This window comes from Anoplopoma fimbria, chromosome 4 (assembly GCF_027596085.1).
Source record: "Anoplopoma fimbria isolate UVic2021 breed Golden Eagle Sablefish chromosome 4, Afim_UVic_2022, whole genome shotgun sequence".
NCBI classification, from domain to species: domain Eukaryota; kingdom Metazoa; phylum Chordata; class Actinopteri; order Perciformes; family Anoplopomatidae; genus Anoplopoma; species Anoplopoma fimbria.
Genome location: NC_072452.1, coordinates 13,729,289 through 13,756,716, shown reverse-complemented (window position 1 = coordinate 13,756,716; position 27,428 = coordinate 13,729,289). Strand labels below are relative to the sequence as shown.

The 27,428-nt window shown below is 41.1% G+C and overlaps 1 protein-coding gene across 1 annotated transcript; it reads left to right on the top strand.

Annotated features, from left to right (window-relative positions):
• The first annotated feature begins 5,307 nt into the window (after positions 1-5,307).
• jakmip1 (janus kinase and microtubule interacting protein 1) lies at positions 5,308-27,308 on the top strand. Its single transcript, XM_054596953.1, has 22 exons — positions 5,308-5,573; positions 11,092-11,401; positions 12,350-12,682; positions 13,407-13,568; positions 14,976-15,188; positions 15,657-15,770; positions 16,087-16,233; positions 16,474-16,644; positions 17,322-17,381; positions 18,530-18,649; positions 20,115-20,243; positions 20,461-20,544; positions 22,209-22,271; positions 22,600-22,698; positions 23,592-23,693; positions 23,777-23,830; positions 23,934-23,999; positions 24,192-24,260; positions 24,482-24,559; positions 25,568-25,777; positions 26,975-27,040; positions 27,258-27,308. The coding sequence occupies exons 2-22, from the start codon at positions 11,246-11,248 to the stop codon at positions 27,306-27,308; spliced, it is 2,547 nt and encodes an 848-aa protein (XP_054452928.1). The 5' UTR covers positions 5,308-5,573; positions 11,092-11,245.
• The last annotated feature ends 120 nt before the right edge of the window (positions 27,309-27,428 follow it).

Sequence of the window (27,428 nt, the reverse complement as noted above, 5' to 3'; positions counted from 1 at the left end):
TCCAGCCCGTACACAATGTACAGCTGCGTCTGTCAGCTGCTCCGCTCGGCGGCCACGCCCACTTCACATTCTGCGTGTTGTGATTGGACGACACCGACGACTCCATTTTTCTCAATGCGATTTGATTGGTTGTAAAGGGAGGAAGTGGAACTCATTTCATTCAGTCAAGAGCAATCAACTATCGAGATATATCAGATAAAGTTATTACGGTTGATTAAACATATAACACCTGTTTGAGTGGGTTGAATTTTAAAATGTGTTTCATTTGATGCTTTTTAACTTCCGTTTCCAGGTTATAAATCATTATTTATTATTATTTATTTTTCTGTTTGCAACTACGTCATAAAAGTTTTCCACCAGGAGGTGGCAGTACACTACATGTTATTATTGATTTCATTTACAAGCTTTTATTTTGCATTCCATATCTGGTGTTTATTTCTCTTGTTATGATAAATGAAACATATTACGTTATTTTAGTCAAAGAGGTTTGCATTAATATAGTATGGGAATATAGTACAAGCACGTTTATGTGCCATCCAAGAATTAAAATGATCAAAGTGGTAAGGTGCTGAAACCTTTACCATCCATGTAATTTCATTTTCTTTAGAATTCACTATTCATCTAACTGTAAAACCATCATCCAAACTCCACAGTATGAGAGAATGAGCTGCGGTAAAGGCAAATGCAGTTTGAGTGATTCATTCATCAATACAAGGAGGTAAAAACTGTGATAGCGTGCATCTAAATCTGTGATTTGGGTGTCATACTCATTACTTTGTTTTACTCTGTGCCAACAAAATATTGATTGTGCCCAAACATAAGAGTTTGTAACGATGCTGGGGAGTAGAGTTTTTTGCTCACATACATGTGCAAACTGCCTGAAGGAGCACCGGAAAGTAGACGGAAAGAAGGAAAGTAGAAGAGAGAAACATTAAAGGTTATAAGAGGGTGAACCAGGCGGAAAAGGAAGGAGAACAGACAAATAAAGGATTAACAGAGAGAAGTAGCAACAGGACCTGGGGGGAAGAGTGAGATCAAAGTTCCAGTCTGAGAATGAGAGTAGATACCACATTGTGGGGAAAAGGAAATTGGGGCAGTAATTGTGCTTAACTGCAGCTGCATTGAAGCAGTTATGTAAATGACTCTTGATTAGTAGATTAACTCAATCCAGTTGAGAGGATAAGCATGACCCTTGAACGGGTTTTGGTCTTTCACATGCACACCTACAATCTGCATTAGGCAATCTGTCTTTTAAATAATCTTGGACACACATGCACTCACAGATGCAAATCCCAATTAAATTAGGCAAAGCAGCTCAAACAGGATATTTGTTAGCATTTCTTCTTTCTCTGTATCCCCTCAAGGTAGTCATGACCAATTCCAGAGCTCATGGGATGGAGACTTCCCGGTCATCTTTTCTAATAACATATCATATCTATGTCAGATTCACTTATTACAGTAAAAGGGGCTACATGACACAACAAAATAGAGACTATTAATCCAAAACGCCCTCAACCCCCTCTTTGTCTCCTTTAGCATCTAGGTAACAGGGCCCTTTATTTACAGTGCAGGCCTCACCCACGGTCTCCCCCGGCATTACCAATGACTCTCACAGGAAGAGAGACCTGAGGAGGAGGAGGAGGAGGAGAGGACGTATGGTCAGTAACCATAGCAACCAGAAGGGTTATGTGAGATTGGACATTGACTGCGGTGAAGATGAGTATTTCCATCACAACTGCAGCCCAGTAGCTATTCTGACCTTTGAAGTTTCTTTCTGCAGGGGAATGTGACGTGATAGATGTTAGACCAGCTGATACATTAGGGTTAATTCCTTCTAATGAAGCACTATGTACTCTATAAATATCAGCTTCTATATTATGATACTAATATAAGAACAGGCAACATGTTATCATACTATTAGCTACAGACTCCACTTTGAGGAAATTCTCAGACAAGTAGTCAATCCATCTCTTTCAATGTTGGTGCCACTGACTAATCGTCCTAGAACATGAACCATCTTTTATATCAGCCTGTTATTATAAACTCTTACAAAATGCTTAAATCATTGGCACTTCCTACATTTTATAGGAGGGGAAAACTCCACTCCTTCCTGTGGCTTATGTCCCTTCATCAGCGGCCAGCCCTCTATGTATTGATCTGAGGCTATTTTCAGGGCCTGTGTGTAAAAGAGAAAGCAGAGAAAGAGGGAAATGTAGGAACATTTGAAATAATTGTATGTGGCTATTAGTTTCAACCCTTATGGTCTAGGCTCATGATCTGTTTGAAATGTGTTGTGTTGGATCTCCAGATTTACTTACACTTGCACTTACTTAACATTTGCTTTAATTTTCAACATTGAAGGAGCAGTGGCCAAGTTATTATGACCTTTAGACTCTAGTATGGTTCAGGCTCTATAAATGCTTAATCCTACATCTCTAAAATGCAACTTAACGATCTCTTTCACTTACCACCAAATTCCTGTGCCTCCTAAATGTCCACTCCAGAGTCACAGAATACAGCAGACTGACTTGCACTCCACTTGAAGTGAAATGAACCTCATAATTGATGGAGAGCCCCTTTCATAAAATGTTGAAACAAAGGACAAAAATGTTTTCAGGTAATGTCCTGAAAATGGCATAAAGCAAGGAAAAAAAATCACCAAGTATTGGTTACCAAAGCTCACACACACATGATCACAATAATGTTATGGTGACTTCATGTTGTCAAGTTGAAAATTCTACGACACATTATTTACATTTCGGCCACTGGAACTACACTGCAATGCTAATATAGTTCTAACGCTCCTTGTTGAGTCATACTCCGCACTTTCACTGTGGCCACATTAAACAACTAATGTTATTATTGTGGAGGTGGCCAGTATGATGTATTTGGAGAGCAAAATATTGGACTGTCTAATGGAACATTTGACGACAGCCTTTCCATTGAACACCTTATATTTTACCCAGAAGGTCAGAAGCAGAGAAAATGTCTTGTTACTATGGTTGAACACTTTTTACAAATCAAAGAAACGTCCCTTTACACAAATGGTTGCTATGTTCATGCTGTGAATTAAGTTTTTTGGGGGATGCTGTATGGAACATCAGGCTCAGATATTTTCGTGACCAACAGTGGTGACTCATGCCTGGGAAGCCTAATTACCTACATATGAAAGTTTTACGTCACCACAAGCACTCCAGACTGGGGAATTGGGGTTACATTGTGGAAAATAGGTCAGTTTGGTGCCTGGCTTCGTCGATGGATGCAACAGTGTCTAATGTTTTCTATCTATGTGCTTAAGAAAAATGCTGTATAAGACTGAAGGTTAGCTAGATATATATTCCTCATTTGATCCTCTGTGAATACTAATGGCCATCTATGAAAGCTAATAAGTTTATCTGCCAGCAGTCATGAATATGTTAAACCTATTATGGACAGCTCTCATTGATATGCAGAAAACCTAAGATGATAATGTTAACTTAATAGAAACAGTGCCTCCTCATATTACTCATAACTGGGCATAAGAGATGGAAATAGGCTTACTGACTAGAGGATGTTTCTTCCCATGAAGAAATCTGTGATTAAGATGCTTGTATAACTTGACCATCAATATCGTCACTTTTACACTTTAATGTCACCAATATCATAACCTGAATATAATATCACCTGGGGTTGTTCTATTACCTGCACATGAGCTATCACAAGGCCTCGTCACAAGGTTATTGTGACGTAAAATAGAATAAAGATTCTTTTATCCTTTTTCTGGGAAATCTCCTGTTCAGAGAGAGAGAGAGAGAGAGAGAGAGAGTGTGGTACAAAAACTGCAGACCCACAACATACCATACTGCGGTAAACAGTTAAAAATACCTCAGGCAAAACAATTAAAAGAAAACACTCATTACGGCTCTCTGACACACATTCACTCTCTGAGTCAATCCCTCACCAAAACAAAGCAGGACACACTTCCCTCTCCCTCTCCCCTTCTCTCTTTGCCTGCAACCACAATGTTTTTTCACTCTATCTCTCCATCTGGATGTCTGTTTGCTGGCGTCAGCAGAGACCTGAATGGAGCTTAATACTCCAAACTCGCCCCCTTAGCTTGTCTGGTTTACCTCACTCAAAAATGTTCCATTCATATAAAATATATACAACCTGGTAAAATGCCCACTGGTACACCATTTCTCAATGAGCGAGTGATCACTGCAGGAGAGGACACTATGTTTAGACAATTAAAACTCATCACTGACTGTTTGCTCTTCTTCCTCCACTTCCTATGACCTATGTTGCCCTGCAGCCAATGTGCATATGCTGCAGCCACAGAGGGCTGTCACGATGCGTTGTGAATGGCAGACAGTCAGGCACAGTGTGGAGAGGCAGAGACAAGCAGCTGTGCGTAAGTAATGCATCCTCCAGAAATCTGGGTCACACTCACATCGCTTTCATGTTGTCGGATTCTTTTCACCCATTCTATAATTTGACGAGTCACATTGTCCCCATTGAATGTAATAAATGAGGAGAGTTAGGGTACCTTTATTTGAAGCTTTTCAGTAACAATGCATAACTGTGAGTTTGTATGACAAGGAAAAATAATACTTTTACAACAATCCCAGGCAAGATTCATAGTGGCCCTTATATAATAGTACATTGGCTATCATCATCATCATCATCATCATCTTCATCTCATGTACAGCAAATGTAGGCTTCATTGCACAGCAGATACAAAGCAATTAGCCTACACCATGCAGGATGCGAGAGCGCTAATAACACTTTAAACATTATAGTGTAAAGGTAAATGTAAATAAAATATTAAATAAGATTAAATAATGACGTTTAAAAATGTGAAACAAACCCCTGCAGATAGAAAGGAAAGACATGAAAAGAAGATGTAACTGGCAACTCTAGCCTTGTAAAGTATTACTTTGTTTTTAGTGGGTATCTTTATAATATAATATAACGTTTTTTTTTTTTTTACACAAGACAATATTTTATCAACAAACAGAAATCTTTTCTTCAATCTCATTTCCATCCTTTGTTCATCATTCCTTTTGTGTTGGTCTGTTTGTAACCGCGGATGCATAACACATGCACACATCCGCGGTCTGTATGGTCTGGTCTGTATGGTCTGAAGCACCGTACGCCCTGACGACGCACGTTTCTCCCGCACTGGATGCGTGTCCACGCATTAACCGCGCGCGGTGTCATTCTTGAACACGCAGTCAGGTGTCGCGCTTCTATCACGCTACCGGCGACGCCCGCCCGGCGTTTCTTTTTCTCCCACTCCCCCTCCCTCCCTCCCCATGCTCACGTCCACACGGGCAACGAAACAGTTTTATTTATTTATATATTTATTTTTTCTCTCTTACTCGTGTGTTTGAAATGTACAGGAACGGATGACGTCGTGCGTTCACTCAAGTGTGTGTGTGTGTGTGTGTGTGTGTGTGTGTGTGTGGGCGTGGAATGAAATGTCAGCGTGCGGCGCAAGAGGAGGAGACGCCTGGAGCTGAATGCGGTGTGTAGCTCGGGGATCGTATCAGCGGTGGAAATACAACTTGTAACCACCGGACATCCATTTCCAGGTAAGTTTTCTCGGTGTGTGTGATCACAGATAAACTCCTCGTGGACTCTTGACAGGGTGTTAGCCGCCGTGACGCGTGTCCGACATCCGTGTTTCATCCGCTGAGGGGACGCGCGCACAGAGAGAGAGAGAGAGAGAGAGAGAGAGAGAGAGCCGTCATCTCTGGCTTGTCATGTGAGTTTTTGGGCGATCAAACAGTTTCGTTGCCTCATCTCGACCCACACACGGGGGATGTGGATCTCGTCTGCAGCGTGGACCCGTGTGCCACCTCTGGTCTCTGGCCGACTCCAACCTAAGCGAGCCATGGAGGAAGTAAGAAACACACCGGATCAATGCTGCAGGACAGACACATCAACCCGGTACTGAGTGCGAGGACACCTCTGTGGGTGGAGGATGCTGCAGCAGCCCCCCATGCATGTCTCCGCGGGGTGTGGTTGGCCAGCCGGACAGACAGACAGACAGACAGACAGACAGACTCCCTCCAGCAGCACTCTGATCTCCCGTTTGACAGCTGGCCTCTTCGCATTAAACCATCCCCAACATCTCCACCCTATCCCCCCCACCCTCTTCCCCACACCAGTCCTCTGCCATGCATCCAGGGCTCCTCTGCCCTTCCTCTGTGTTTACAGCCGGGGTTTGTCATAACAGGCTCTTGGATCTGCCCCAGTGGACAGCCAACATGTGTTGCAAACTAACATCTGTTTGATCAGCCTGCTCTGGGGCACGCTGTTAAAAGCCATGGTGCATAGACTGTGCTAATTATGTGTTGTCTTTTTAAGTAAGGGGTAGCTCTCATACAGATACTGGAACACATTTATTAGTATGATGGTGTTTTTTCACCCTCAAACCGACTACTGCACCTCTGCTCTAGAGGTATAACATCAGTGAATGCTTACATTCACGGGAGTCCTGTTTACCCCTGGCCTAATCCGCATTCCTCTCCCTAATTTTATTCTCCCCATTAATTCTCTATTCATAATCTCACCTTTCCATACCCATGCTTTCCTGAGTGCAGCACTTAGAGTAAGCGGCTGCTACTAGGATAATCCCTGTGGACTATACCCACATGTGGATATTTCTCTTACTGCTTCACTGCTCTCTTTATAACCCTTTCTTGGAGACATATGAGAGTAATGGTAATGCAAAGAGCGGTACAGATGAGTAAATGTCTGTACTGTGTATTGACGTTTCTATAAACCAGGGTTTAGTCACCAGCCAGTACTGATTAATGTGCTCGCTGTGTAGTTAGAGGGAGTGAAGGGCAAGGTTAATCGCATTACTGTCTGCACTATCATGTGTTTCTGAGGGGAGAGGCTATCACTGCTAACATACACACTGATGCACCCATGCATGCAAAAGCATACAGATGCACGGACCAAAAACACAACTCCAGCAATGAATGACCAAATTGACACCTTAATAAATACTAGGTCCAAACCCTGAGCAATAAAACGAACAATAGCATAACTGAGTCGGTGGCATGCATGTATGTGAAAGAGACACGGAGCTGGAGAGAGAGAGAGACGTCTTGTTAATATGTTTGGGTTGACTGGTCATTGGGGTCAATAACTTGTAGTCATTCCTCTGGCATAGTAGCTTTGTAGGTCATATGCGCCACTAGTGCTGCACTTAGCCGGGTTACTCAGCCTGTCGGTGGGATCTTTACCGTGTCTTTGGAGGATCGCTAGACTGCCGTGTGTGTGAGTTTGTGTGTGTCTGGACTGTGAAGGGATGTCTGGAGTGTGGCCAGACCTGTTCTGACAGTCTACCTCCTGCTGATGCTAATATTACTTCAATGAGAATGTGTGTGTGTTGTCTCGATATACATGTATAAGCCTATGAGGCATTGTAACAAAGTATAAACAGGAGTATATCTTAGTCTGTCCACGCCCTCGCTGTTGATTATTAACCTAGATTAAGAAGCAATGAGTCTTTGTTTCAGCTCCCATTTGCATCTCTTTTATCTATTTATTGGGCCTACATGTCTCACTGAAGTCTAGTTAATGTTTGACACTATGTGAGTGTGTGTGTGTGTGGTCTGTCTAGCTTCAAGGAGGTCCATCTGTGAGTGTGTAATACACTTGTGACCATTGCAAATATGTCTGTGTACCAAACAGCTTTTACTTCATATAAAACACAGAATATAGACAATACTTATATAAATAACCTATAAATAACCTCTGCTAAAGAACAAAGTTAGCCTTAAAGTGCATTCTTACATATTTCTTTTACATCACAGACTTGTTGTCAAATTACTCATGTAAAAAGGTTTTTATTAATATATTTTCTTTTAGCCAGTTAGGGACAATTGTCTCCTACATCAGGCCTTTTTGTGTCTAAATCACAATATGTATGTCATCATGACAATTGCACATCTCTCTGCAGACTTAATTTTCTGTTATCCATCAAGGACAGGTGAATTGCACTAAGGCCAATACTCATTCCAATGCATTTGACTTGTTTTAAATATGACTCCACTTAATTGACATAGGCAAAATAGGAATATGATAAAACAGGTAGCTAGAACAGGAAGTGAGTGGAGAGCAACTTGGCTTTTCATAACAAGAAGCAACTAGAACTGAAATGAAGACATAATTAAACTCGATTCATCATTTAAGTAGATTTTTCCTTAATTGTCCTAAATATAAATCTTCCTGTGTACTGCTGTAACCCTGTTAGGCCACAGGCCCGTCATTTCACAGAAAGAACAGGGATTTCCTGAGGCAGTTATGAAACTACCTATATGTTTGTCAGTCTTTGTTCAGCCAGTTTTAAAAGGATCAAGGTTTCAACATCAGCCAGTTGTAGCCAGGTACCAGCGTAAAACCCTTGATTATGCAATGCTTCGTTTATGTATTTACTGCGTTTAAATAGGTCTTGAAGGTGCACTTTTTTGTTTATTCAGTTTTACTCTTTGCCAAATAAGACTTGTGATTGAATTGATGAGTCATAATCATTTTCTTCAGGTATGAATATTGGAATAAATATCAGCTATATGTGTGTGATAGCAGGGTCAATGATGACTCTTCAATCTTGGCCATCAGTTTTATATCTGTTGAAAGGTTTTTGTTAAACATTCGTGTTTTCTAGTGCAATATAAGCTGGGTAACTGTTTAGTTATTGGCGTAGATGAGGAAGTTTAAGGTGTATGACCTGTGCTGGCTTTGGTTTGCTTCTGTGAACTAACATCAAAGGTGTTTCCATCTTGGCCCCCCTATAAAATGTCCCAGTTTCCCCAATAAACTCTCAGAGTTTGGTTTTGGCTGCCAGCTTGAGAACATGTGGCTCCTTTCCGTTCCTTTGTGGGAACTGTGTGTGGTTTATGGCATATACAAATCTGGACTCATGTCAAGTGAAAACATGTACTCTAAATTATTGATGAAGAGTTGAAGATAAAGAAATAATAGTGAAACCAGCCACCATGCCTCTCTGCTATTTTAATGTGGGTACATCTGGACTCTGATGATGACACTGGCATGCATACACATGCTTAAAGCAGTGGCAGGGTGGAAAGCGTACGGAAAACAGTCCTTTTGTTCTTGTAAATTCTGTTTACAAATCATTGACATGTTTGTTAGTAATATGAATAAGTGTAGAGAGCTTTTATGTGCATAGATGTCACTTGTATCTGTCTCTGGTTGTTCTGTGCGAGACTCACAGACTGTGTGCTTGTGTCAGTGCTGTCTGTGTGTGAATGGTCTCTCACTCCCCCCCTCTCTCTCTCTTTCTCTCTTTCCCTCTTTCTGTCTCTGTGAATGAGGTTGAGATCACTGATTGCGTCGGCTCAGTAACCATCACCATGCCAGCAATTGGAGGTGGAGGGATGTAAGGGGAGGGGGGGGGTTGAAGGTTGGTTTCCATCTCTGGTAGAGGTCTGCATGTTTGTTTTTCTTCACTTTGCTACTCTTTCCTCTCCTATAGGCTTAATCCTCCTCCATCCTGTCGCTCATTCTCTTCCTCTCCCATCCCCACTGGTTTCCAATGTTTGACTGTGCGCGCTCTGTAAGAATCCATGTGGAAGAAAGCTTCCTCGCCCTCCGGCATCACTGCATTTTTGTCTCTCAGTCAACCTCGGCTCAGAGATCGGACCGATAACAAAAATCATGTGTGTGTGTACATGTGTTTCTTCAAACGTGCAGTCCCTATACGATGCCGTTGTGTGTATCTCTGCTTGTTTCCAATCCACCGTGACAGTCTCCTATGAGAGGAATAGCGTTTTTTGAGAGCAAGGGTTGCCTTGGTAACTATTGCTGCCATCTGTGTATGTTGTATGTATGTTTGGTAATGTGTGTGTGGACAAAGATGGAGGCGCCTGCAGTTTTAATGCTTTATCTCCCTTATCGCTTCATCATTTATTTAATAGTCATCAGAAAGCACTGGGAGGTTACTGGGTTACAATTTATTTCAGGAAGAGATTAAAGGAGTCTACTTTCAAATCAGGGAATGTGGGTCATTCTAGCAACAAATTCATAATGAAATATGCCAAAATTACACCTTCTAAATAGGGAAAAAAGGATGAGGAGTAGAGAGAAAACTAGTCATCAATTTAAATCCTTATGTATTTCCCTTGGTTTGTGTTGTTCAGTTGGTGATAACCATATTGGTTGCCACTATTTTGATAATCAACTATTTGTGAACGTTCTCTTGTTTAGCTCTCATTTGACAGGATTTTTTGCTGCTGATGTTTTATAACTAGAAAAACAATACCAATCACCACTCTCTACAGTAAATCCAGTGTGACTAGAAAGAGAAAGGTGGAGAGAAATCTTGCCATTGTATTGCACTGATGGATAAAGTAGAAGGATGAAATGCCGGTAATCGAGGCAACTGCTCTCTACATTCACCTGGTCCAAAGGGTCGATCGCTTATCTATTTGAATCAGTCATTTATTTAAAAGGTGTGAAGACAAAAAGAAGACGATAGAAAAGATATTAAATAAAGCACATAGTTCCAGATCAAATCTCCAAGGAGACTTCTCCTAAACTCCATTAGTAGAGACTGTCAGTGTTTCGGGAATTTGCAGTAAAGTGATAAACGAGTGCTCATGTGATATGTGAGTATTAGTTTGTTCTGGACGGCCGTGACACAACAGCTCTTTATTCTGTGTAATATGTGAGCAGGTACAGAACAGATCACAGGATGTCTAGAAAAGGAATCATAACGGTTAAATATTTAATTTATTAGTCGACTGAGAGAGAAGTGTTAGGAAGATGTGAGAGGCCCGGGACCATCAGACACATTTTCATGCACTATGAGGCCCATAAGTCCATGGACTGTAATAGGGTGATTATAAATGGCCCATGCCACATGTATATATTAGAGAGGAGGGTGACAGAGGAGAGTGTAAATGTTAGTCCAAAAATAGTCTGTTTTCCCCAGGCGGTAGTGCGTCATGTGGCTTGGGTCCAGTGCATTGTGCAGAGTAGTTTGGTGTAACCCAGTTTTTAACACTGACTCGCCCTTTTTCACTTTGTCTCTGTTTGTCTGTCTCTCTCTCTCTCTCTCTCTCTCTATAATAGAAACTCTCAGCAACCTCCAGCGATGATGTAGAGTTGACAACAATATGATGATGATGCAGAGCCTTGCACGGAGGTGGAGCAGCGATTGACTCTCTCCTCCTTTTTCGCCACACCTTGCACTCTATGTCCGTCCTGATTGGGCTGCCACACTGCGATGTCCTCCGCCGCAGCCACTACGGCTCCACCCCTTAAGAAGGGTAGGAAGCCGGAGAAATCGGAGGGGATGACCGACTCGGTGCAGGCCACCAGCGAGGAACTGAGGAGCAAACTTCTGGACACCCAGGTCGAGCTGCAGCAAGAGAGGGGCAAGGTGAGGAGGAGGAGGAGGAAGTGAAGGAAATGTTTCCCAGAAATCATCGCAATAGAAGAAGAATGATGTGGTGAAGAGTTTTTTTTAAAAAGATCGACTTTATTACAGTCACAAAAGTGAACACTTTTTCACTGCAGCTAATATTCAATACAAGCACACTTGTGCAGAAGTATTACTTATAGTAGGAGCTGTAATAATGGTGATGATGATGTACTCAGTATGAGCTGAGCTAATGTCTAAAACTAGTTCCACAAGTTGGATTTTCACTACATGTTAATATTTCTTCCAAATTTCATGTAAACATGGTTTTATTAATGCATGTGGGCCGGCCCTTCTAACACTGTACTTAGTCTTGGAAAAGTAGTCTAGGTGGTTTGCCTCTCCTTGTATCATCTGATTGACACACAAACCACCTCTCCCAGGCCTCTGTTCCCTTCTCTGCATCCGTCATGATTGTACTTAGCAGTAACAGTACCTGGAGTCAGCTCTTTCTGGGGCAAAAATGTACGCACTGTGCATACAAAAACATCTGCAGAAGGGCCTGTGGAGCAACGGTAATGCCAACAGTGCATAAAGTATGATATTGACCGTTAAGGTGAGACAGGTTTACAGATGCGTTGAATAGATTTTCATGATAAAATGAATCTGAGCAGACAAAGATATCTGGATGTGCATGCAAGGAAATCTCTTTTTGAATTAACCTTTATTTCAACTGGCTCAGGAGCTATAACTGTTCTCTATGTGTCTACTGCTCCCTGTTGAGGAGTAAACATCCATTTAGTTTTAGAGTGCCAGCACTTAAAGCACAAACTTGCAAATTAAGTCATCACAGTGCTGAGCACAGTATTGGGGAAAATGGAAGAACACACTGGCAGCCTCTGATTTGTATAATGACTGGTTGATTGAATTCCAATGCAACTCTAATGGCAAAATTTGCCCCTCTCCCAGATATGTAAGCTCCGCGAGCGGCTCCAGGAGCAGCGGCAGGCTCGGGAGCTCGAGCAGCACAAACATGCTGTTGCACTCACCGACCTGCGCGCCAAACTCCATGAAGAAAAGCTACGTGAGATAGCGGGCGCCCGTGAGAACCTGGCTCGGCAGCATGAAATCGAGCTGGCCCGGGCCATCAAGATCAGGGATACTGAGGTGCAGAGGCTCCAGGGGCTCGTGAACGCACTGAGAGACGGAGCCGCCGACAAGCTCAAAAACGCTCTTCTGGGAGAGGCTCGGGAGGAGGCCAGGAGAGCTTTTGATGGGGAGAGGATAAAGCTACAGCAGGAGGTAGGTTATAGCATGTATAGGTGACAGTAATGCAGGATTAATTATGTTTTCAATATAGATCGTGGAAAAATATGAACTTGCTAACTGGGACATCACCAAATACACCCAAGTATTACACGTTACACTGTCTTGCTCAACCACATCTGGCATGCTCTGCTTCTGCTCAGCTGCTAATGAATTGGAGCTCTGTCAACTGTGGTGGTTTGTTTGTTGTTTTTTGCTGTTGTATTGTGACCTCACAAAATGATATAATTAGTTTTGCAGATTGGATTTTTTCTTAGGGCATTGTTTGTTCTTCTGATAAAGACTTTTTTGTGGTAAGTTGGCAACCTGTCAACTGTGGTGGTTTGTTTGTTGTGTTTTGCTGTTGTATTGTGACCTCACAAAATGATATAATTAGTTTTGTGTTGGATTTTTTTCTGTGTTGTTTGTTCTGTGTGTGTTTGTGTGTGTGTGTGTGTGTAAGTTGTGTGTGTGTGTGTGTGTGTGTGTGTGTGTTCTTCGACTGTGTAAACTTTTGTGAATTTGCTGCTGAAAAACAGGAAACAGGCTGGAAAAGCCTGTTGCCAAGCTATTGTTTCAATGTAGCCTTTCCAGACAAACAGGACAGCTATCATTACAACTGTCTAATGGGATAGGCCGTGTGTTTCTAAATGTGTCACTCTCTTTGTTGTTTTTGGATTTGTGTGTATTAATATTATTGTGCCCATGTGTTTGTTTTTAGATCCAGGAGCACAAGACAGCCAGGAAGCAAGCTGAAGAGGCGCATGCTAATGCCCTGCAGGCCGATAAAGCCAAAGCAGCAGATCTCCGCACTGCCTACCAACAGCACCAGGACGAGGTGCACCGCATCAAACGTGATTGTGAGAGAGACATCCGCCGACTGGTGAGGCCACACTCTGCTGGGATGTCACACATTAGAGACACTACATAAGTCTTTAGCTACTAGATTAATATATTAAAATATTGCTGGTGTCTCTGTAATATCATTCCAGATCATTTAAATTTACATCTATTTAACCTTTTTTTACCTTCATAGGCCAGTTTGGATATTTTTATTTACAGTATCAACTTGCCAGCACTGTTATATTTCTCAATAATTTTAAAGATTTATGAGTAAATAAGCAACAATCAATAACACCCATGTGTTTAACACTGAAAAACTGAGCTGATCTGCCTCCTCAGGACCGTGTGGGTGTGGTTTTATTGCCAGTGGTCTGGCAAAACAAGATAACCAAGCAAACCCCAAATCCCATTTAGATGAACATGAAGTTAAAGCAGTAAGTTAGTTAGAAGTTAAAAACTTGTTGCAAAACACAGACAGAAATCTCTGAATTGAAATATCTATCGTTGTAATAAAATGTTTGCAGTAGTACTCAATAAGTACAAAGCTCATTGAGAAAATTGGTCTTCAGGGCCTTTTTAAAATTCAATACCATAAATGATCACTTCCTTGGGTCTCCGCTGCAGAGTGCTCTGGGATGTCCTTCACAACAAGCTAACTTGCATTAGAAATTAATAACAAAAAGATAGATCTTACACTGCCCCATAAACCATATAATATTATTCCTGTGATCGGTTATCTTGACAAACCCAGCAGCTGTTTTTATATTCCTTGTCTACCTCAACCACATTTGAGTCCATCATCATCTGTTTTCCTGCTTCTGAAGTTTATCTCACCGACCTTGTATGAAGGCTAGAGGCTAATTGCTGTGTTGTCTGTCTCAGTGTATCTCAACATGTGGTTCTTATCTGCAAAAAGAGAACTCTGTATACCTGCTGCAGTTACTCATTAACCCTATTGCCTACAGTAGGGCTACATCAGGTATTGCTGTTTGTAGAGGAATATTTGAGCAAGAAGAATTAATAATATTTGGAACCATAGTTGTAAAATAGTAAAACCTGGCTCATTGAGGGAGAGCAGGCAGCGCTGAAAAGAACAGCGTTCAAGAACAAAATACAGAGGTAAGTAGAGGGAACATTTGTCAGAAGAATCTGTGTGAACACAAAGCTAGAGCAAAGCTTCATAAATTAATCACAGCTGGAGCACTATGCTTTAAAAGTTAAAACACTTTCGCTCCCTTAATCTGTAGTATGCATCTTGTTATACTGAAGCTGTAGCCAGTGTGGGACTTAAGGTAAAAGTTGTGTATTGCTAAACCCAATTGGTTGCACATAAATAAAACAGAAGAACAATGTACTTGGTATAAACCAGATACAATTTTTGCTGAATTTCATGAACATTTTTCATGTATTTTTTTCTGCACCATGTTCCTATCCATCCCTCTTATAGATGGATGAGTTGAAGTCGAAGGACCGAGTGATGGGTGCCCTGGAGAGGGAGCTGGGGCTGCAGGCCGGCTACAACCAGAAGCTCCAGCTTCAGAAGGATGCTCTGGATGAGCAGCTGGGTCAGGTACGGGAGGCTGAGAGACACAACCACGGCAGCCCAAAGAGAGAGCTGGTGCCTGGGCTGGGGGACAACTCAGACCAGCTCAACAACCAGGTACACACATGCATCTGTACATGTGCATGTCATTCTCAAATGTTCACATGCTTTATTCTTTTACTGGTTATTTACACAACATTTTCATCATAGAAAAAGCAAAAATTGTAGTCCTTGATGGCACCTTTACTGAATACCAAAAATAATAGACTGCAGGTTTTGTTTCTTTAGAAAGGCTTTATGGCAGGACCCATGCCACCCTTTTAATTAAAATTAATCTCAGGGACTTTGAGTTTTAGTTACAAGGAAAATCTGTACATTAAGTCACACCTGCACATACAGTTTATACATTTATGAGAATCATGTGGATCTACTGTGTATACTGCACACACAGGTCAACAGTTTCACAGTGAAATGGCCTCTCATCTTTCATCCAATCACCTCCTCTTTCCCATCCACCTCAATTACCTGCCTGCCCTTTCTTAGTTTTTATCTTCCTCCTCCTCTCCTCTCCCCCCTGTTCCACAGGAGGTAGATGAGCGTGACATGAGGAGGTTCCAGCTGAAGATTGCGGAGCTCCACTCTGTCATCAGGAAATTGGAGGACAGAAATGCTTTGCTGGCCGACGAGAGGAATGAACTAGTGAGCAACACGTACACACAGCAGAACATGTTTGCAATGTTTATAGGGATGCAAATAAACACAAACACACACACACACAGAAGTAAATACATGCAGTGATTTTAGGAATGCAAATACACACACATATTGCTACACTAAGAGTACAGAAATACACACATAAGTAAACATACATGCCTATGAAACGTGTGTTAAAACATTGTATTTTCTAAGCCCTTCAGCCATCATCTTGTCTCTCCTGCTCAAACTGGAAATTCCTTGTCACCAATAAATTTAAGATTACATTGTTTCCCCTTCCCTGTTTCCTTCCTCTGTCCAGTTGAAGCGGGTGCGAGAGGCCGAGTCCCAGATGAAGCCACTGTTTGAGAAGAACAAGCGGCTGTCCAAGAAGAATGACGACCTCCTGCAAACGCTGCAACGCATGGAGGAGAAACTGAAGAACCTGAGCCGAGACAACGCCGAGATGGTGAGATGCATCCCGTACATGTTTTACTACTACCACTCTCTGTTGTTATCCTCTTCTCTCTAATTAAAGATGAATCCAAAGCTCAGATACTAGTAGAAAATAGCAGATGCTGAGTGTCCCTGAGATTATCATCAAAAAGGCAGCGGGACCTCTACTAGCTAGCTATTTGAGGAGAAGCATGAAATAATTCTCTAAACAATCATAACGTGACCTTTCTCCCTCTCTGTCTCTCTCCTTTAGAAGGAAAAAGCTGCCTCCTCTAGACCCCCGTCACAGCAACAATCCATTCAGTCCCAGCTGAAGCGGCCAAGCTCCCTGACAGATTTGAGCCATGCCCACGAGGAACAGGAAGTGGAGTTCCTAAAGCTGCAGGTTTCGGAGCAACGCGGCATCATTGATGAGCTCACGCAGGTTAGGATTTTTCTCAAACCACAGTATGTTTTGTGAAGAAATCATTCAAAATTCTTATTGGTTTTAGTGTGTCAAGTGTTGCTGTTTTTAACATATAACCTGGAATATTTTTGGAAAATAATAAAATAATCGGATATGACATCACTGACATATGAAAATAGGATTATCTGAATCTGAATTGGGAGTTTGTCTTCCATAAGACATTTTGGTTTACCAGGGACTACCTGCACTAGCCCATAATTTCTTCCTCTGTGCTTTTTGGATCCCTGTGGATAAGGGGAATAGGTTATATATTTTCAGAAGAGGCTGTTTGGTGGAATATATTATTGGTGTAAGAACATTCCTACACAATCTCTAATTAGCAGAGTCTCATTTATTCATCCTCACCTGTCTTTCTGCTCCAAATCTACATTCTGTACCTTCCCATCACAGCCCGACTCATCACAAGCGATTCCACCTACCACCACTTTATCTCAATTATCAGTGATTGTACTTTCATTTTCTTGTGTTCACATTTGACCTCAAATTTTGCAGACACTGCTGCATGAAAGAACATACTGTGATGCCCGTTGTTGTTTTGATTGAGTTGTGTGAAGCCTATACAGCTCACCATGTTGAGTCTAAAGCTCTGATATGAGTCTGGTCTTGATCTTGATGGACTGTGTGTTTGTCTTTAGGAACGTGACCGATTGGTGATGAGCAAAAAGAACAGGAGGAAACCTCCCAAACTGTCCAAAGTAAGTGTTTTGAAATGGCCAGTGGTGCGTATCTAAGCAACTACCTTATCTGTGGTTGACGGTTTTTTAAGTACTGTTTTTAATTGAGTGTGTGTGTATGTGTGTGTGTGTGTGTGTGTCCCTCTGAGCATGTTTGTGTTTAATTGGGCTCAGGAGACAGTGATGACAGTATCCCTCACAGCTGGGAGCGTCACGCTGAGCACACATGCAACTCCTGCACGAACAAACCACCAAAGATAGAGGGAAATTATTTGTTTCTTTTTGTTGTTTTGTTGTTTATTTTATTTTGTTATTGCACGATCATGTTTAACTAAATTTGTGTGCAACAGTTTGTGTCTTTTCATCTCTGCTTCCTTGTCTATGAATACAAAGGGAAAAAGGATTATGGTAACTAATTGGGAGTGTGCATGTTTGGGCTACTACGCCAGGGGACCTTTTAAATTCTATGATGTTGCTAGGAGGAGGAGTTTGTGGATGCATGTCAGTTATTTTCTCCTACCTCTCCTGCTAGAACCAGTTTATCACCTAGGCGAAGTGGATACATGGTTGGGCACATCAGCTTTTCTCTTGGACTTGCACCTGGAAGTTTGTCATTTCTTTGATGAATTAAATAAGCTGAATACATGAGTTTGCAGACAAAAAGCAGAAGCTGGAATTTTGTTTTTTCCATAGGAGAACTTTGATTGTCACCAGAATCTTTGTTGTTTCCATTTTGTGTGGGAGTGCAACGGAAAGCAATTGCTCTTTCTGGACGTTACTAAAGAATACTTTTTTGGGGGATATTCTTTATAGGATTGTGTTGGTGTTTTTGGTCTGGTTGCAACATGACGGAGTACATCCTACTTATCCTTTACTTCTCGTCCTTCATTTGCCTCTGTGCCCTAGTCTGTCTGTACTTCTCTGGTTGCCAGGAGATGACTTATAAACATGATGGTAAGGACTCGGTGGGCTTTGAAAGAGTTCATTTAAAGAAAGAAGTAACGAAGCACCGGAGACCTGATCTGATATGATCAGATTTGCCTTGTTTTGACGAGTTATAGTCATAGGTAGACATATGTGGTGGATTTAAAAGCTTTATTGAATTAGAACTAAATGTATTTTAAGGTTGGGGTCTTATTCAACAATGTTCATATTCTTCCTCTCTGCAGAGGCATGTTGTGGAGACATATTTTGGATTTGATGAGGAGTCGATAGACTCGGAGACCTCCTCTCTGACCTCCTACAACACTGACCTCACGCCCGCAACTCCAGAGGAGGATTTGGAAGAGGTAAGAAAATCTCTGTCAGCATTGAAAGAATCAATTTAAACTATGCTCTACAGTTTTAACAACTGAGAGAAGTACTGCTAAAATATTGAGATATAAGATTCAAGAGATTTTATTTGTCACATATTTATGCAAGGAAGTTTCTTATAATAAAATGTTCTTGGGTCAAACTCCCAAGCAATGCGCAATACATTGTACAATAAGTACAATAAATTATAAATAGCTAAGTAAACTAAATACCTGTTAAAAATTGTACCAGAATTGGCAAAATTTGTAAACAAGTTAAAGGGAAAGTAAAAAGTTAAGTGACTGTGAATGGCTGTATTGCAGGTATACATAAACATAGGAGTATGTCCACGGGTATGTTTTAGTTTATTTTTCAAGGCAAGAACACGTCCTCAGTCTCCCAGTGTGTCCACAGTCTATTGCTGGTATGGTTGGGCTCCCTTTATTCTCATAGTTCTGCTCATGCACCTCTTGTTACAAAGGCTCTGCAGGGTGGAGTGCGGTGCCCGTAGTGTCACAATCCTCTGCAGGGCCATCATATCCTGAGAGGAGCAGTTGCCATAACGGGCTTTTAAGCTCCCCGTCAGGATGCTCTGCACTGCAGTCGAGTAAACGCGTTTCTGTGAAACTTTGATTATCCTCAGTAGTCTGAGGTAGTCCGTTTAAAGTCCTCGGTAATATGCACTTCAGGGTACTTATTGCTGGTCAAACTGGAGTCCTGTCGACTTCCAGCGGAATATAAGACTTATGATGCTTCCTGGCACAGTCCACAATCAGCTCTATGGTTTTACTGATGTCTGGGAAGAGGGGGTCGGCTTGCCCCTCAGAAATGCCACCTCATCATCATTTGAGATCTGGCCCACAACGACTTTAATGTGGTGTTGGACCTTTGTTTGGCCAAACAGTCTTATGTGTATAAGGAGTATAGAACTCAACCTTGGTTAGAGGTATGTCCGACCACCTGCGGACTAGTGGGGAGGAAATAAAAGAAAATCTAGGATCCAGGTGCACGCAGGGTTGTTTAAACCGAGGTTGTGTCAGTTTAGGACAATTGGGACAATTGTGTTAAACGGCCAGTGTGTAGCATTTCCACGGATCTTATAGCAGAAGGGGATTATAATATTCACAACTATGTTTGCATTAGTTTCATAATACCGCATTCTATGAAAGGGAGAAGTAAGCAAAGGGGTATTCAGTTGGTTGCATTCTGAAACCACACCTCTAGATCCCACCAAATCCTCCACACTGTCCCTTTAAATATTGAGCTGAAGACTATAAACCGCAATTGAACACAGTCCCCTCCCCTGTTGTCGAGGTGGGAGTGTAGTGCTTAGTACCTGAGGATAACTGATAACTGATGGGCTTACAAATTAGTTTAGGTAAAGGTTTGTGTGTTTGTTTGACGCTCTTTCCTTTAAATATATCTTTAATATCTTTAATAATTTTTTTTCATTGAATAAAGATTATTTCCCGCGAAGAGTCTGAGCTTCGTTTCCGTCAGCTGACCAGAGAGTACCAAGCTCTCCAGCGGGCCTATGCCCTTCTCCAAGAGCAGACGGGGGGCTCTCTGGATGCTGAGAGGGAGGCCAGGGTTTGTACCACCACCTTTATCACTCTGCCCCATTTAGCCATGACCCTACAGTTTTCTAACGTTTTTCTTTACTTTGTAAATAAACTATACACACTTTCGACATCAAGAAGTGAATATACTGTAACTTCCAAGTCTAGTAAATAATTGAAATATGTTTTTCAGAGTCTGTTCTTCTGTTTCACACATCTTCCCTGATGGCTGATCTTTCCCTCCACAGACACGTGAGCAGATGCAGATTGATCTCAGCAGCTGCCAGGCCAAGATTGTCGATCTGGAGAAGGCCCTGGCCGAGAGGGGGCAGGTAACAAAGACGGGGGACGGTGACAGGAGCTCACTGGTCCTGCTCTCACTGGCCCTCCTGCATGTCTGTCTGGCTGCTCTGCTCCTAGTCTGGCGCTATGCTGACCACGTCTGCCGCAGAATCCTTTGATGCCACTTCTGCATGTTTTTCCACACACTCTATCCCTCCTTGTTGGTACTGTTTCTTATTATTGGGCCTTTCAGTGATAATGAGCCTTTAGAGGAGGCCTAAACCACTATGGTTCCTGTCAGCTATGAAGAAATGGATATACAAGTAGAGATGCACCGATCTATCGGCTGCAGATTGTCACCGTACGGTTTTCAGCCATGTGTAGGTGTGGAAGTTCTTTAGCGTGATTGAAGAAGACATAAAGCTCGCAATTTGTCACAACTTCACAACTGCAAGTTCAAAATAAGCCGTGGAGGAACAACAACCCGGCTAATGTTAACAAAGGTTGCATTGACTTGCATTATTATGCTGAACCAGCACTTTAGTAAAAATGAGTATTAGGCGAAGGGAAATTCAACCGCTATCATGATGTAATAAACTGTCATCTTGTGAAATTTAGTTTTTGGTGAGAAACTTGCATAAATACAGTTGTTTGAAGGAGATGTTTTTACAGTAATAAATACAGTAAATATATAGGAAATAGGGCTGAGACCGGTTTAATGTCCTAACACTAGCTCTAAGCAGCATATAATACATAATTAGAACTACTTCTGCCACGATTTTTATTAATCAAACGTTTTTAGATAATAATACAATCAATTATATCTTATCATTTTTATTGTGTTTTTTATGCATTAAGCTCTATAGATAACAATAAACTAAGAAGATAACATTTAAAATTTTGACGGTTTACACTGACTTCTGGACGGTTGAAATCATTTTTCAATAAAAGTTTAACTGTCAATTATAGTTCTTACAAAGAAAATCAGAATCTGCAAAAATTGGATTCAGGCATGTCAGACTGGAATCGGAATTGGCCAAGAGAAATGCGATCAGTGCTTCTCTATTTACAAAATCTTAAACCACTAATGTTTTACTGTTTCTGGTTTCAAAAATACAGTTTACATTGAATTTAGTGAATTTAGTACAAAAGTCCTAATAAATCAGCTTGGTCTCAGAATAAAGCCAGACCTTTGCATCTGTAGAAGAATAGAAAATATCTATTTTGTCAATATAAGTAGATTAAAATATCTTCAGACTTTTAGAACCTTAATTAATACCTACTGATTATCATGAGTAACATTTGAATTATCATGGTTCATATCACTACTCTTATTTTCTTCATTTGTGGTTTTTCCTTTGTCACTGCATGTTTCCTGCATGTTGCCTGTTCCACTGTGGCTTGATCCATAATGTGAGTTTGATTTGCTGCTCTGCTATTTTTCACCTGGGGTTGCCTTCCGTTCCTCTTGCTACTGTGAACTCTTGATTACTGTGAATGCAGCTCCTTGACTTGTTATCTAAAGAGAAGTCTTTATTTCTCTGGATCAATAAACTTTTGCCACTGCCACTCTGTTCCAGTCTGTTTGTGTCTACGGTTCATCTGCATGTGTCATTTGGAAGTACAATTGATGGTGTTGTGGGTGCTTTCCTTCCTTTCCCTTTCCTGCCAGTGTCATTTTTTTTGCTGATGTTGTGTTTGGTTGTTATGGCAGGATTCAAAGTGGGTGGAGGAGAAGCAGTACTTGCTCAGGACCAACCAGGAACTTCACGAGAAGGTAGATATAATTTGTCCCTACTCATTTATTTGGGCAAGCATTCAATACCAGCTCTCAGCATTTGACAATTTTCTATTAATGAACTAAAGTTGATCCCAAAAAGGGTTAAAAACCCGGCCCGTAATATGAGTTGGCCATAATTTGAAGAAAAAAGTGACATTTATTTTGAGAAGATTCAATACTATTATGAGATAATTTGGGAGGATTCTTAGTTATTTGAAAAACATTTTTTAAATATAATATCTACAGGACAGTCATTATTCAGAGTGTTCATAATGTTTGTAAACCTTGCTAAACCATTCTAAAAAAGATGTGCATGTGTGTGTAGATGTGTCTGTTGCAACAGGGGGAGTCGCGGCTGCATGCCGAGGTTCAGGACGCCCGCGATCAGAATGAGCTGCTGGAATTCAGGGTGCTTGAACTGGAAGTAAGAGACTGCACCAATGTCAAACTGTCACCAGGAGGCGACAACAATCTCAGTTCCAGACGCAAGACCTACATACAGTGACCCACCAGACAGACAGACACACTGTTCACTCATACACACTTGAGTCCTCCTCCCTATGCATCTGTGTTTTCGTTGTTTTGCATGGCAGCTGTGTTCAAACCCCCTCCACTGAACTGGAATGTTTTTTTTAATGAGAGTATGTTGTGTTAAGATGAATGTAATTTTTATTTGAATAAAAATGTTTTTAAGTTCAATATTCAATCCCATCTATGTTCATGGTCATTTTTGCATGTGTCCTACGTTTTGTTTACATTTCCCATAATATTAAAGCTGATGCCCATGGATAGTTAAGGAATGATGAACAATGAAGGATAATTTAGGGATTTTGAATCTTTTATCTTCAAATTACATATATTTTTTTCAATATTTGAGTTAATAAACAAGTGAGGTTACTGACCTAGAGGTTCAAAGGCATTTAGCATCACTCATATCAGTTGATATTGCGTCTGTTTATGTGTCAGGTGTTTCCGAATGTAGACAAAGTAGCATCTGTTTGAGATCACATTCTCAGTTTTGAGTTTCAGCATGTGTTTTAAACTCCCTAGTTTGGTTTCCCATTTAAGTCTATGGGTATCCACCTCCCTCATTTTGGCAGATCCCGACCATGTTTTCAGTGTCATGTAAGTAAATCCCTCATTCACTCCCTTTTCACACTCTGTTACATTAACTATCTGTCATTTGCAGTGCGCCTCCATCAATGTTAAGATGAACTATTACATTACTGTTGGACTTGTAGAAATACTAGTCTGGCTGATGTCATTAAGTATTTTGGTGTGTGTATGAGTATTAACATGGTGTGTATTTTTCTGTAGGAGAGGGAGCGTAGATCTCCTGCCCTTAATCTTCACATGTCTGCGTTCCCTGAGAACAGCAGCAGTGCCCTGCAGGTCTACTGCCACCAGGAGGGAGTCAAGGTTAACCCCACTTACACAAACACAGACTATTTTTCCTTTTAAGATTACATACAGTAAACGTGGTGTCTGGTTTTGACCTGCAGGATGTAATCATTCCTGAGCTGATGAAGAAACTGGATATCTTGGGGGATAATGGGGTGAGTTCAAACACACTGTTGGATTGAAATAAGATTTTAATTTTTTTAATCTCTGGTATACTTAAATTTCGGTCTCTTATAACTTCTGTCGTGTTTTCTGTAGAATCTCAGAAATGAAGAGCAGGTAGCGGTGATCCAAGCAGGGACAGTTATCTCACTGTGTGAAAAAGTGAGTGAAAGTCCTCTCAGACATGTTGTGTTTTTGCTGACACCCAGTGGACACACATTGCCTTAATACTTAATATATTCAGAAAACAGTCACTACATTCAAGTCAGTTGTAAAGTTAAATATGCATGGTAATAATACAGCTATCTTAGCATCTGAGAACGCATTAATCACTCGCCTTTCCTCCCTGTACAGTGGTTGAAGCAGATAGATAACACAGAGGCCGCCCTCACACAGAAGATGATCGACCTGGAAAATGACAAGGTGAATAATCAATTTACCATGAGGGCACAAACACTTTGTTTGTTTTGACTGCCTTACTTTAAGATGCAAAAGTCTTTCCAATATATTGTATTATACACAAAACAAGCTATTTATCTGCTTGTTTATTTTTTTTGCCACTCAGGTTGTTGCTGTTTCTACTGTATGCACTGTTCACTTTTGATACCATGTCCTGTATTATTTATTGTCACATCTTATTGCAGGAGCTTTTCAGCAAGCAGAAGGGATTCCTGGAGGAAGAGTTGGACTACAGGAAGCAGGCCTTGGATCAGTCCTACATGGTACGGAGCCCGGAGCAGTTTCTGTCCCAACTAAAGTTGTCCAAAGCCTCTCAAATAAACAAAATGCACTCATTTATATTGATTACAATATTAACCAAGATCGTAAACGAGGAATAATTCTTCATGATAAAGTGATGTAGGAATGCATAGGTGCAACATTGTCATTCCAGCATGACACATAAACATTTGGAACCCCATTTAACCTCATTAATGTAACGTCCTCCATAAAGGTAAAATTGTGTTGGGATACTGCATCTTTTACGTCTAAATTTTGTCAACAATGTTAAGACTTGAATTTATATTTGGCTTCTTGTTTATTGGTTTATTGCTCTTATATCTTCTCAGAAGGCCAATCATTGATCTACTTCCTCTTAAGTTATGGAAAACGTAGAGATAAAATGCCTTAATGAATATCCTGTGTAACCTGATTCAAGGAGACAACTGGTGAAGTTAAATCAATATTCTAGACAGAATAATAATACGGTTTTAAAGTAAGATTTTCTTAGCATGAATGATCTTAAAACATTCTCCCCCTTCTGACTTAAATATGCTGCACCCAGAAAACAAAAGTTAACACTTAGATCACTCTCTATAAAACTCTAACAATTTAATTTGGTCAGTTTGTCTTAATGTTTCCACTTTATATTGTGTTGGTGAAAGCTTGTTTTTTACATGGTAACTTTGCTGCAACAGTCAGGAAACGGTGGAATTAATTTGTAGGGGACAGAATAAAAACACGGTTTGTGATGTTGATATAATGAAGTTTCCATGTTAAGATCAAGCCTAAATAACCCTTAATATAAAGTGGAACAATGTTCCTCATATCTGCCATGGTCACAGTGGTGTGTGTATGTATGTGTGTGTGCGTTTGTGTGCATATGTGTATCCGTTTGTGTGCGTGCCTCAATGTGTGTGCTTGTGCATGCCTGTGTGTGTTTCTGCATGCGCATGTGCACGTCCATGTATGTTTGTGTACCTGTATGTGTGTGTATGTGGCTGGCTGTGCAGAGGATCGAGGAGCTGGAGGCCACGCTGTATAGCGCTCTGCAGCAGGAGCAGCCGGCCTGCCAGGCGGTGGCCGAGTCGCTGACAGACAGGCAGAGGGAGGAGCTGAGGCTAGCCGTGGAAAAGCTGCGGCGTCAGATTCTCAGGCAGAGCCGGCAGTTTGACAGTCAGATCTTACAGGAGCGCATGGAGCTCCTACAGCAGGCCCAGCAGGTAAGGCTTAAAACAAATAAAGTCAGGTTACTGAGTCCTGCCCTCCCTCAATCTGACCCCTGGTCCCTGTCTGAAACGTCTGACCCCACCAGACCTCTGGTGCTATGAGAAAGATGCAGTATCCCTGTTTGTGCAACCTGTAACCCTAACTGTATGTGCATATGTAGAAGTGGAGGAGTGACAGGATGTGACAGAATGTGTGTATGTGTGTGTGTGTGTGTGTGTGTGTGTGTGTGTGTGTGTGTGTGTGTGTGTGTGTGTGTGTGTGTGTGTGTGTGTGTGTGTGTGTGTGTGTGTGTGTGTGTGTGTGTGTGTGTGTGTGTGTGTGTGTGTGTGTCATTGTGATCTGAAGACCTCCCCCCCACACTCATTCAGAATCCCTCCACGCTGCAGCCCTCACATTAGTTTTACACCCATGGCTCGTACAGTATTTGTGATTCATCGAGTACATCAACAACCACTGCACCTTAAATTTGATTTGAATCAGTTGTCCTGTAACATACTAACATGGTTATCCTAATCTCCAACCATAGAACACTTAAAACACATTTCTAATCAGCTACTCATGAAATATACTTACTAAATAAATTTTACTACTGTTTCAGTTGGGGTTTTATGTCCTGACTGACTCAATGGTATAGTGATTAAGACTGCAACTGCTTGTTTTAATTACCCCCAATGAATGGTTAAGCTGTGTTTGGTTGAATCATGTAGCATCAGCTCCACCAAAGATGCATTTTGAGCAGATGATATTTAATTAAAAAGCTGGTTTTAATTTTAGAATTCCAAGTGTGTTTGCCAATGAATTTGTATCTTCCCTTTTTCACCCTAATCACACTAACATAATCTCTAGCTAAATAAAAGATTTAACACTAGCATGTTATTCTGCAGTCAGTGAATGAGCTGCTCGAGCTTTAAGTCTCAATGATGGAGTCATTTCCACTGCTCACTGTTAAATCTGCTATTCGGTTGCCATGGCAGCTCATTCTTACCCAATGCAGCTACCATGGAGACAGAAGGCCTGATGGGAAGGAGGCAGAGTATTTGGAGCATACACAGGAATAGTTGGATCACGGTCTTATTAGCTGTTCATCAACTGTTTCTTTTGTTAGATTGTATGAGTTCCGGCCAAATGGTCTTAGTTTTGTATTTATACAGATTTTGTGAACCCTAACCACGTCTGTCTTTGCCTTGCAGAGAATTAGAGAGCTGGAGGACAGAATTGACTTGCAAAAGAGACAAGTAAAGGAAATAGAGGAAAAGGTACATACTCACATTGTTTGTTTCTATTTTGAAAGTTTTCTCTTGTAGCTGGTAGATTCTGTGTGAAATGTTACGTGACAAGACAAAGATTATCAAGAGAGAATGTGAAGGAGTTTACATCTTCTGTATTTATGATGTGTGTTGTTATATTAACTTCTTGACTGTCTCTTTCTTCTCCCTTTTTCACCTATTAATTAAACCCCTTGTATTCCTTTAGTTTTTGTTCCTCTTTTTGTTTTTCTCTTTAGCATTTATTCTTTGGCCTTAATGAAAGTGACCGTGGACCCACATCAGGTAGCACCTTTAGTCTCTGTATCATATCAGTATTTAACACAGTTATAGTGTTGTTAACAATATTGATGATAAAGAATTTAAAACTGTTTCCTTT